The 13,137-nt window shown below is 36.8% G+C and overlaps 1 protein-coding gene across 1 annotated transcript in view; it reads right to left on the bottom strand.

Annotated features, from left to right (window-relative positions):
* Positions 1–10,124, bottom strand: part of LOC127445224 (dystrophin-like) — a 157,977-nt gene extending 147,853 nt beyond the window's left edge. Inside the window, exons 1-5 of the mRNA XM_051705117.1 lie at positions 9,964–10,124; positions 9,555–9,673; positions 9,180–9,352; positions 8,574–8,708; positions 6,838–7,029 (exon numbers count right to left, since the gene is read on the bottom strand). Of these exons, the coding sequence (XP_051561077.1) occupies positions 6,838–7,029; positions 8,574–8,708; positions 9,180–9,352; positions 9,555–9,673; positions 9,964–10,124 (780 nt within the window). The remainder of the gene's footprint in view (positions 1–6,837; positions 7,030–8,573; positions 8,709–9,179; positions 9,353–9,554; positions 9,674–9,963) is intronic.
* Positions 10,125–13,137: the final 3,013 nt, after the last annotated feature.

Here is a 13,137-nt window from a genome sequence, read left to right as displayed (position 1 = left end):
AAATAATCACCACAGGATACCCAAAATATCTTTTGGGGTTTTATTCTTACGGCTGTCTACCAAAAAGGAAAAAAAAACTGCAGTCAATGGGGCCGCATCATACAAAATAAATAAATAAATAATAATAATAAGGAAAATACAAAAACTGAAATACCAAAAAAGTAAATATGGTTCAACGAAATACAACAAAGGAAATGCAGTAGAGGCTAATGTCAAAAGAAATCTAACCAGCACACATGTGTGTAACACAGCGGGTGTTGCAAAATTCTTAAAGGGTCAACAGTATACATTTACACCATCTATACACCCCACGCCACTGCAGCGACATCTGTTGTTTAGTTTGTTTTTGTTTTTTCTGTGGTTCCACCAGACTATTGGGGTGCAAATAGCTGCACTGTGTGGCAAATGCCATTTACACTGGGGTGCAAATAGACACTTCGAATAAAATAGGGTGCTTTCTAGCTTATTAGTGTATATTAAAGCTGAAGTATGTCATTTCGGAGCCACTTGTGCCACCAAACAGAACTGCAAAAATAAACAATGTTTTCAAAAAAGTTTTCTGAATAAGCCTCCCGGCTGCCAAACAAAGAGTAATCCCACTCCCAACTCACGCCATTGGTTGAGTAATATTTTTCGGGTGGGTCTACACGGTCACTCAAAACAAACAAAGCAATTTTCAAAGCACCACAGAAAGACAGTGCTTACAGTTTCCAAGATTAACCTATGAATGGCTTACTTATAGTTGTCTCTGCATATTAAACTGGGATAGGAGAAGGCATTTTAATACAGAAAAAGTTATGTACTTCAGCTTTAAATATAACTTTATGTTCAATTTAATGTTGTCACCTTATTTGTTTAACCCTTTTGAAAATAAACCATGGTTTTACTTTAGTACTATTGTAGTAATCATGACTGTAGTAACAGTTATGTTTTTTTTTTTTTTTTTTGCTTTTTTGTCAGAAACCATGTTTTTTTTTGTTTTTGTTTTTTTACTATAGTAATACTGTAGTATCTATAGTAAGCATGGTTTAACTACAGTAATATTGAGGTAATCATGACTGTATTAACCATTTTGTGGTTACCATGGTATTACTACAAATTCCATGGTTAAACTATAGTTACTGTAGTAAAACCATGGTTAATTTTCATAAGGGAATGCCACCCTAGTTAAATATACAGTATAACAGGCCAGGTGATATTACTGAATTCTGCAATAAGAACTGATCGCAGAATTAAATAATATCTTCCAATTGTTATATACAGTTGTACTCAAAAGTTTGCATACCCTGGCATAAATCGTGAAATTTTGACATTGATTTTGAAAATATGACTGATCATGCAAAAAAACTTATATTTTAGGATAGTGATCATATGAAGCCATTTATTATCACATTGTTGTTTGGCTCCTTTTTAAATCATAATGATAACAGAAATCACCCAAATGGCCCTGATCAAAAGTTTACATAGCCTTGAATGTTTTGCCTTGTTACAGACACAAAAGGTGACACACACACAGGTTTAAATGGCAATTAAAGGTTAATTTCCAACACCTGTGGCTTTTTAAATTGCAATTAGTGTCGGTGTATAAATAGTCAATGAGTTTTTTAGCTCTCACGTGGATGCACTGAGCAGGCTAGATACTGAGTCATGGAGAACAGAAAAGAACTGTCAAAAGACCTGCATAACAAGGTAATGGAACTTTATAAAGATGGCAAAGGATATAAAAAGATATCCAAAGCCTTGAAAATGCCAGTCAGTACTGTTCAATCACTTATTAAGAAGTGGAAAATTCGGGGATCTCTTGATACCAAGCCAAGGTCAGGTAGACCAAGAAAGATTTCAGCCACAACTGCCAGAGGAATTGTTTGGGATACAAAGAAAAACCCACAGGTAACCTCAGGAGAAATACAAGCTGCTCTGGAAAAAGACAGTGTGGTTGTTTCAAGGAGCACAATACGACGATACTTGAACAAAAATGAGCTGCATGGTCGAGTTGCCAGAAAGAAGCCTTTACTGCACCAATGCCACAAAAAAGCCCGGTTACAATATGCCAGACAACACCTTGACATGCCTCACAGCTTCTGGCACACTGTAATTTGGAGTGACGAGACCAAAATAGAGCTTTAAGTTCACAACCATAAGCACTATGTTTGGAGAGGGGTCAACAAGGCCTATAGTGAAAAGAATACCATCCCCACTGTGAAGCATGGTGGTGGCTCACTGATGTTTTGGGAGTGTGTGAGCTCTAAAGTCACGGGGATTCTTGTGAAAATTGATGGCAAGATGAATGCAGCATGTTATCAGAAAATACTGGCAGACAGTTTGCATTCTTCTGCACGAAAGCTGCGCATGGGACGCTCTTGGACTTTCCAGCACGACAATGACCCTATGCACAAGGCCAAGTTGACTCTCCAGTGGTTACAGCAGAAAAAGGTGAAGGTTCTGGAGTGGCCATCACAGTCTCCTGACCTTAATATCATCGAGCCACTCTGGGGAGATCTCAAACATGCAGTTCATGCAAGACGACCAAAGACTTTGCATGACCTGGAGGCATTTTGCCAAGACGAATGGGCAGCTATACCACCTGCAAGAATTTCGGGCCTCATAGACAACTATTACAAAAGACTGCACACTGTCATTGATGCTAAAGTGGGCAGTACACAGTATTAAGAACTAAGGGTATGCAGACTTTTGAACAGGGGTCATTTCATTTTTTTCTTCGTTTGCCATGTTTTGTTTTATGATTGTGCCATTCTGTTATAACCTACATTTGAATGTATAAGAAATAAAATAAAAGAAATGTGTTTTGCCTGCTCACTCGTGTTTTCTTTAAAAATGGTACATATATTACCAATTCTCCAAGGGTATGCAAAATTTTGAGCTAACATACTAGAATATTATCTAAAATATTGTCTTTTTGAAATACAGTAGCTTCAATGTAGTTTGCTACTTTTTGTTAGTAGCTTTTAGTGTAGCTAACTACACAGTGTAGCTTCACTATAGTTTAACTACTTTAAAACTTTATCTGAGGTGTTAAAATACTTCTTCCTTTCCCAGCTTAATAAGCAGAGATGATTATAAGTAAGCCATTCATAAGTACATTTTTTCAAACTGTAAAAACTGTCTCTGTGGAGCTATAAAAACTTCTGTTTGGTTTAAGCGTCCTGTCCAGCCCGACACAACAACACTGACTGAGGTTGGCGAGAGGTTGGGAAGGAACTATCTTTTTCTTTTTTATCACAATGGACAGAGGCTGTATTCAGAAAGCTGTTTGACACTAGTACCACAGAAATTACAGACTTTAGCTTTTAGTTATGAGTAGCTTGTAGCTTGGGAATTTACTATTTCAAAGCTTCCCAAGCACTGGTGTTTACAGTCTATAGCTGTCACAGCAACAGGTGTGATTTCTCAGAACACTTATTTCAGTGATATCTGTCAGGTAGTAGGGACATTTTGTGTGTGATATTACAAAAAGAAATCACTTACAGCACTTTTACAGTAAATGAAACACATGAAAATGCGCTCAAAACAATATAATTTAGTAAATATAAAACTTCCTTTGAGAACTGCCATTGCCAAGTAATCTCCTTTTGTAAAAAAATAAATAAATGTCTGTACTTCCACTTTTATACTGTGATTTGTGTCTTATAATATCTTGCCAGTCTTTTTAATATCCATAGACAACATTTCAATTCACACCCACACAAAAGACACAAGCCACAGTTTGATCCTTTAAATCCCAGACCAACAGTTCTTAAAGATGCAGATATATGAAATTGAGGCGAAACTCTTATAATTACCATCTGTCAAGAATGGAGAAATCTCATCACTGCATGCAAGAAGCAGATTTATTCCGAAACAGTAAACACAAGGGTCATATGCAGATCTGAGTTTCTAATAACAGCCCACATCTCTTCATGGATTATACATCTTAATCCTAAAACATTTCCGACCGTATCCTTCACTCTCTGGGTTCAAATTCACCTGAGAAATTAATCACCAGTCCAAATTTTGAATCTTTCCTATAAATCTCACACAGGTGTACAACATCAGTCTTATACAGATCTGATATAAGGTACTGAGTAATCATACCATAGGAGTGTCAACTGAAAGAGTGTATTGTTGATTTCATCCACCTTTTAGTACAGATTGATCACACTGTAAATTAATACACTTGCATTCTTCCATAGCAACTTCTGTAGCATTCAGACCAATATGCACAAAAACGAAACTATTGAACGAAACTAGTATATATTTGTTCAGTTAGACAAAACTAGTGTTTAATTGTTGTGTTATAATGTTTAATTGCTTAATTGATCCTTAGAATGATCTTTACTGCTAATCAGATTTATTTAATCATCTTATCCCAGAGCCAAAAGTAACAGTGCAGACTTATATTTCTTCACATGCCCTACAAACTTTAGTCAAGGTTGAGTCATAAGACTCTGAGCTTACACTATATGGCCAAAAGTTTGTGGACACCATTTGTGCTTGATGAACATTTGATTTCAAAACCTTAGGCGTCAATTTCCCCCTTTGCTGTAATAACAGCTTCCACTCTTTTGGGAAGGCTTTCCACTATACTGTATGTAGTAACATGGCTGCAGGGATTTGCTCTCATTCAGACACAAGGCTATCAGTGAGGTCAGGAACTGATGTTGGTCGATGGGGCCTGACTTACAGTTGCTGTTCCAGTTCGCCCCAAAAGTGATCAGTGGGGTTCAGGTCTGGGCTTTGTGCAGGCCAGTCAATTTCTTCCATGCCAGAAACAGTGAACCATTTCTTTATGGACCTCACTTTGTTCACAGGGGCAGTGTCATGCTGGAACAGAAAAGGGCTATCCCCAAACAGTTGCCACAAATTTGGAAGCACACAAAGCCCAAGCCATTACATGAAACATTAAGATTTTTCTTTACTGGATTTAATGGAGTAAACAAATTCGTTAATTAGAAGGGGGTGTCCACAAACTTTTGGCCATATAGTGTATGTAGGAATCTAAAGTTACTGTCAGCCAGCTTAACCTCACGAAAGCACAACAAATATGACCAGCTTTAATGGCCTTCTCTGTGTCATCACATCCTGAACTCAGACCCCTCACCTCCATAGGCCATCTCTCCTGTCTAGTCGTACTAAAAAGACATTGAAAATGACTTTGAATTGTCTTTGGCAAGTCATAAACTAAATTTTCTGTGTAAACCTGGATAGAAGAAAAACATAATTAAATAGCGCTACTTCTATTTAAATATTCTAATATGGCCCTTAAAAAGAAAAAAAAAATTAGAGCTACGTCAACAAAAATGAAGAGCAAAGGATGGGCTTCATTCTTGAAACACAAGCAAGACTAATTTCTGTGTAAATAGTTCATAAAACGATTCTTACATACTGTAATTGTTGCAACAATTTATGTAAGAATGGTTTTATGAATGATTTATCCAGAAATTCGTTTTTCTTGTGTTTAAGTCCCCAGGTGTGTAATTGAAGCCTTGAATGATTTATAAAGAAATTCATTTTACTTGTGTTTAAGTCCCCAGGTGTGTAATTGAAGCCTTTCGAAGTGTTTTATCTTAAGTCTGTGGAGGCACTGAATTATGGTATAACCATATTGTGGTGAGAAAAAAAAAAAATGAAAAATGCATACAAATTAAATTGTACTGTCAATATTCCCAATAATAACTTACTTTAAATATGAAAAATACCAATTTACCATCAGCTATAGATAGCACATCTACAGTTTCAAATATGATTTCTTAAATTTAAGCACCCCCAACTTGGAAAGCTGTGGTTTAAAAAAAAAAAAAAAAACTTATTTCCTTTGGTATTAATTGAATTTCCCTCTAGTAGTTAAGACACTGTTGTGGCATTCATGTGCACTCAGCTCGTAAATACAATCATTGCAACATCACTTAAAGACAGCATAAAGACATCAAGTTTTTATTATTGTTTCAACCAAATTCCAGATCTCAGAAAAAAAAATTAATAAATATATATATATATATATATATATATATATATATATATATATATATATATATGAGACTCATATTGCAGCAGATCTCAGGTGAAATGTCCACTGGGTGGCGCTAAAAGAGGGTAAAATGTTTTCCCAGATGGATGAGGTTTTTACAGGTAATGCACTATAAAGTTTTACTAAAGTTTTAACAAAAAATACCTCCCTACCCTAAACCTTAATCCTAAACAATAGTGTCATAAAAGCAATTGTGAGCAAATGTTGGAGCATGTCATTTTGTGGTGTGTGATGTGACTCGTACCCTGGTCCACACCTGAACAAGCTTATAAATGTAGTTGGTTATGCAATGCAACTGTTAAATGCATCGCCTTATATTCATGCACTATAGTAGAAGTATTTTGATGTCATAGATAGCATTATGTGAGGAACAGGGCAAAAAGTTAATGTTTATAAACTGATAATCTGCCCTTTTACTCATGATTTGTGTGAAAGGAATTAAAAGTCAATGTAGTTTTAGTGCCTCTAGTGTTCATTTCACCAAGAAACTGCAGCGATAAATACAGCGAGTTATGTAAAAATAATTTTGCAAAAATGTAGGTATAGTAATTCGATTCTATGAGACCAGGTTGAAATTCCAGGTCATTCATAAAGATAGATATTCTATTAAGTAAACAAATCAAATTTAAATCCTTGTTCTTGTGTGGCAATTACTGTAGCAAATGAAATCACAGGTCTCATAAAAGTTGCTGCCCAATTCTCAGACATCACACAACCATTCCCAGCGCAAAATCACCTCAGCAGTATCATCAACATTTCTTAGCAAACCTACCTTTCGCTTAAAAGCTTTAAAAGACAAATGGGCGAGTTACCTCATGCGTGTGAAACTGTTCTTTGACTTCTTCGACAAAAGAAGAAATGGCCGGCTGTGCTTGCAGTCCATCCTCAGCAGAGAGCAGCCAGGTCATCACCTCCTCCAGGGCACTCTGATAGCTTTCCAGCTCATTTAAGCCCTGTGGCAGGGGACTAGGGGACGGTCGCAGTTCATCGGGCTTGTCGGGAGACTGTCAGCAAGGCAGACAAGAGACAAATACGTAAGTTTGTTGATGGTATCACAGCAGAACAAAATGGTCAGGCTGGTCTGTTGGCTGGTTTTAGATGGGTTTTGGGCTAGATTGATCACATTGTGAATTCGGTGACCGGAGGTCGAAAGTTCTGCTGCTGAAATCGGTCTATGCTTTCCAAAAAGCAACCACCGCCTCCAGTGGCTGAAGCTGGAAGTGTTTTTGAGTTGAAACGTCCACAAGGTGACACCAAACTTGAGTTGTATTTTTTATTGCAAATTATGTTATACAGCCAACAAGAAGGCTCATTTTATTAACCCTACTCCCTAACCCAAACCCTAACCTTAACCATCAGTAGAGATAAAATGTAATTTTAGAGCAAAAATACAACCACCGCATTTTTAATACTTTCTGGTTCCCACGTTTCTCTGAGGCTGCTCGTGCAACATGTTATCAGTAGCACCACAAGGAAAGGTGGACACATTTGAATTGATGCAAAAATGTCTGATTGGGGATGGTGCTTGTTAGTAATTCAGCAAAATGGGGTCGCTTTTAAGGTACATGAACATTCGGAAGCATCATGTCAATTTCCATTGTGATCATGTTGTTTGGGCACTTTTCAGTTGGTCAGACTGTGAGATCAGCTGGCCTCCCAGCTAAACCAGCTAAGCATCAAACTGGCCAGGATAGAAAACCATCTAAAACCAACTAACCAACTAAACATATTAGGCTGGTTTAAGCTGTTTTCCTCCCAGAAGGCATGGATTTTGTAATAATCAAATCGAGTTTTTATTTTATTTTATCTAGACCCTCATAAAGTGATTTTTGGCAATGAGGCGGAAGGAGTGGTTGGCTAATCATGGGTATACAAACAGGCTTGTCGCTGAAGTCCCTGAAGTACTTTTGGCTGTTTCATCCTCAAAAGCTGACTAATCTTTAAAGTTAGCCTTGTAATTTTCTTTTTCCTGCTTTGGGAAATACCCTCTTCCCGTGTATGTGGTGAAATGCACTGGCTGATAGATAAAATCAGGGTGGTTCCAGATTGGATTTGAAGATTGTGAGGGGCCTCTTGATCTTAGGAACTGGATTATCCAATCAAGTTATGACACAGCACTAGGTTTATTGGTGATTCCTGATAAGGCAAGCATAACCGTTACTATTGCTCATAGGGAGGTAAGGGATTTGAACAAAGCCCTATCCCTGAGTATCAAACTTGTTACGGAGATAAATTATATCTAAGAATGTGTGGAATGATTTGAGGTTTCATTCATGTCTGTAGCACAAACAGTGCATGATGAGTTACATGCCAACATTTTATACTGGGAGTTAGGCATTTGTTTAAATCCCTACAGTAATGGCATCGATCTTAGGTTGCCTTAGAGATGTAATGTTTGGCTACAATAAGTATTAGGCATAATAATATATCTAATAGACAGTATGTATTCTATTGTGATGAATAAACATATTAAACATAATATAGGCATAATGGGACATATAAAGGAGGGTTCATATACTATAGAAGACAATAATTAACATGGACAAACCTGCATGGTGTGAAGTTTCCTCTGTTGTTCAGGGGTCTTGACGTAGGCAGCTTGAATGAAGGTATAGCTTCTGAATCTAGGCTTATAGGAGGGAGAGGGGCTACGAACACGACTCTGTGCCACACTGACTGTGATCTGAGAGAGCAAGTGAGAGAAGTGAAGGGAGATTGGGGGTAAAAGCAAAACAAAGGCCTTTAAGATGAATGGCAATATTAAGGAGAGTTGGTGGAAAGACAAGTTTGATATGGCATTAAGAGGAAAACGAGGACGTTGAATGCGGAGGGCCAAAATTAGATCACATATTAGAAAGCATAATTCAAATGTCAGCTGGCAAAGTGTGTTGACAAGCTTGTGATCTAGAGCTCGATCAGATCTTGAGAACTTCTCTCTGAAAGCCTTTTGAGACCGATAAAGCAGTCTCGGTCTTTAATTTTAGATGTATTTGGCGCCACAGATTGGGGGTCAGTGCATTATCATAAATACACAGCATTTAAAAGTGTGTAGCTGAGTGTGTGTATCTATCTATCTATCTATCTATCTATATCTATCTATATATATATATATATATATATATATACTGTGTGTGTGTGTGTGTGTTCCACTGACCTGCTGGGAGTAACGCCGTTGAGTTTGAAAGAGCTCCTCCTTAGTTACCGTTGCTCGAGGGAGGGTCTCCACCTCCTGGATGGCCTCCATACTCACGCCATGGGGCAGCACTTGGAACAGGGAGGTCACGTACATTATGATGGACTTCTTATCTGGAAGAGCTGTGGCAACATCTGCAAAGCAGCAAAGGAACTTTTATTCAGCACCTGAAGTTTGCAACCAACATGAAAGAAAGAAAAGATTTTCATTGCTCAGAGGTTGGTCTTTTATAGCTCAGGAAAGTTAGACTTCAATGTAGCAAGAACATTTCCTACCATCCAAATAATCAACTTCAAATGACATTATAAAAGATGAAAAGAAAGAATGAGGTCATACCCTCTGAGTCCAGCAGTCGGTCAATGCCTAAACTCTTTTCCGCAACAGTAAAAGCGTGGTCTAGTCTCTCAATGGCATTATCCTGTTGCTCCACCACACTCCAGTTAAACAGCTCTGGCCTACCAGACAGAGACACACCAGTTGATTTAAGTATCACTTAATAGCTTAAATAATTTTTCTATACCCTTGCTTTAAATAGTGAAAATCAGAAAGAAACAGCTGGTTCATTAACCAAATGAACTTCATTGAAAAATAGAAAAACAATAAAACATAATCAACTTCAAAAACTGCTTTGGGCAAAGCCTGTATTCAGTCATGCAGTTTATAGGCAATGAATATAAAACATTCATTTCCACATTGTTTAAAAAACCAGTGATTTCGGTGACTTTCCAATTGCACCCCTACAAACCGGTGGCTGTGGATGAGAGCATTGAAGGCAAGACCATCCGCCCAGCTGCTGGAGAAATTGACCACATTGATGTCTTTGTAGTTTTTAGTGGACTGCCTGACCCAGCTTAACAAAATCTTTTCACTGTCGGTCTGCTGTAAGTTTGCCATGACATCTTTCATCACATCCTTAACCTGTGCAGGGTAAGAGCAGGATATTATATAAATGTTAATCATTCAGTACAATGACAATTACAGCAAACATAAATCTAAAAACTTGAAATTTTAGAGATGGCTAAAGATTTATGATTACAGTTTAATTAACAGTATAAAAAACATAATGTAGTAGAAGTAGCATGGTATTATCATGTGGTTGTTTTTTTATTTTACATGTATCATGGTAAAATGATGGTTGTTCGGACATGTATCAAGGTAACACTATGGGATTCTTTGAAATACATAGAAGTACCATGTAAATAATATGGTACATGAATAAGGTCATCATTCAATACCATGTATACATCCTAGTACCATGGTATTACTATGTTTTTGAACATGTATCATGGTAATACCATAATATTCTTTAAAACACCACCTTGGAATATCATGTAAATACCATGGCATATAATTATAGTAAATATTCAGCACCATGGTTTATATTAAAGTACAATAGTATTACCATGTTTTTCTGGACATAAGCCATGGTAATGCCAAGGTATTCTTTAAAACACCTTAGAATTTCATGTTAATGCCATGGTATATTATTAAATTAAATATTCAGTACTGTGGTGTATTTTAAGGCACCATGGTATTAACATGTTTTTGGACATGTATCATGGTAAAAACATGGTGCTCTTTAAGAAACCTTGGAATATTATGTAAATACAATGGTATAAAGTAATCATTAAGTACCATGATAAAGTACCATGCATGTGTTTAGACATGCATTATTGTAATACAATGGTATTCTTTAAAACACCTTGGAATATCATATAAATACCATGGTATACTGAATGATAGTATACAGTAATTCTTCCAAACCATGGTATATATAAATACCATGGTATAACCATGCTTTTTGGTCATGTACAATAGTAATACGTATTTATAGACATATACAATGATATCATGTAAATACAATGGTATATATATATATATATATTAAACCATGGTTTATAAAAGAGTACCATGGTATTACAATTTTTTTAGACATGTACCATGGTAACGCCATGTTTTTTTTGGGGGGGGGGGGTTTGGTACCGTGGTTATATTATGTCTATTTTGAACATGTACCATGTTGATACCATGGTATTATTTAAAGTACCTTTGAGTATCATGTAAATATCATGGTCTAGGAATATGCTAATCATTCAGAACTACAGCATTTAACAAAGTGTCATGATATGACCATGTTTTTTGAATATGTACCATGGTAATACCATGGTATTATTTGAGTTACCTTGGATCACTGAAATACCATGGTAAATCAGCTTGATAATCATTCAGTGCCATGGTATTTTTTAAAGTGCTTAAGAAACCTAATACTAAAACTGCCTTAGAAGCCTTTATTTTTGAGCAGTGTACCCAATACCATAATCTGAAGGGAGATAACATTACTGGCTCTGTACATAAACCACAGTTGGATTCTCTTATCAGATGATGAACGGGGGAAAAAAAAAAAAGAAAAGAAAGGAAACGAGTTCCTGTACAGATAAGCCCATGATAGTCCACTGCAGATGTGCTACATATAAAATCTTTGATAGACCAAATATAAAGGATGATAAAGGTCCTTTGGTGTGGTACTGCCCTTGAAGACCCACTGGACAGATTGTGGGTCTGATTTCTCTGTATCGAGCTCTCCTACCTGCCAGTGGAGAATGATGCTCCAGATGAGACCCAGCGTCAGTTTATGATTCCCATCTACAATGTCAGCTCCACCAATTTTCACTAGATCAACCTAGAAATGGAGCAGTGTAAAAGTAAGAACCTTCAATTACTTGATAGGATCAAATAAAAGACATTGACTCGTACTTTAAGGAATGTTTCAGGTTTAAACAAGAATTACATCAAAACTAATGCACTTACAATGGAAGTCTATGGGGCAAGGCATTCTACAGTTATCTAAATCATCCTTTTAGCATTCAGACTACTGTTGTAGGCAGATTCATTTCTTGTTATGCTAGTTACGCTACATGCAATTCCTGTTTAAACAGGAGCTATATTTATGGAAAGTCACATCATGTCCCTTTCTGGGATCCTTGTGCATATCATCCGAACGTTACCAGGTTTACTTGGTCATGATATGAGATCAAAGACTAGATATAAATTTATACTGACAAGTATTGGCTCTTCAAGAATATTTTCAAGCTGCATAAATATTTCACTATATTTTACCAAGCAAAGTGGGTTTATGGCAGTGAAAAAGATAAGTGCCATTACCTTATCATACTGTATATTTTATTCTGGAATAATTTTGCCTTGCATCTTTTTAAAAAGCTCTACCGAAACATTAATATTCCAAAACCCATACATATCAAAACAGCCAGTTGAGCCAATTAACTCACATTGTTCTTCTGAAGGATCTGCAGGGCCCTGTTAACATTGTTGAGGGAGTGCACTCGAGTGTAACCACGCTCTTTAACCTGCAAATGGGGAATATATCAGAGCTGAACTTTGAGCGTTCACTGAAAACGAGCCCAAACATTTATGTGTTCGCCCTTATCGGAATGCTTTGAAACCATGAGTATTTTTTCCTTTTATAAAAATAACCAATGGAAAGTGTCTCAGGATATAACCAAGCAGAGCCAATTAATGGCCTATGTCTTAATATGTGTCTCCAATTTAAAGATAGACCTACTAGTTCTTTGCTGACCAGGCCCTCCAGGAGTTCAAGAAGGCGTCGGCCATCGCATAGATCTGTGAAGAGATCGTCTTCCTGCCTGGAGGATAAACAGAACATGTAGGGTCTTTAGATTCTTGTAGGCCTAAAGAGATGGCTGTGTGAAAAAGACTTTGGCTTCAACTAGGAAGCATTAAAGGAATGTTTTGTTACAATTCAAGCTCTATTGACAGCATCTGGGACATGCTGTTAATTACCACAGACATTGACTTGGTCCAGTTTTTTAAAAACACAAAACTTTTATTTAAATGAATGCACTTGGAATGGAAGTCTATGTGACAAGACATTACACTTGAA

This window comes from Myxocyprinus asiaticus, chromosome 8, assembly GCF_019703515.2.
Source record: "Myxocyprinus asiaticus isolate MX2 ecotype Aquarium Trade chromosome 8, UBuf_Myxa_2, whole genome shotgun sequence".
NCBI classification, from domain to species: Eukaryota; Metazoa; Chordata; class Actinopteri; order Cypriniformes; family Catostomidae; genus Myxocyprinus; species Myxocyprinus asiaticus.
This window is presented reverse-complemented; position numbering and strand designations above follow the sequence as displayed.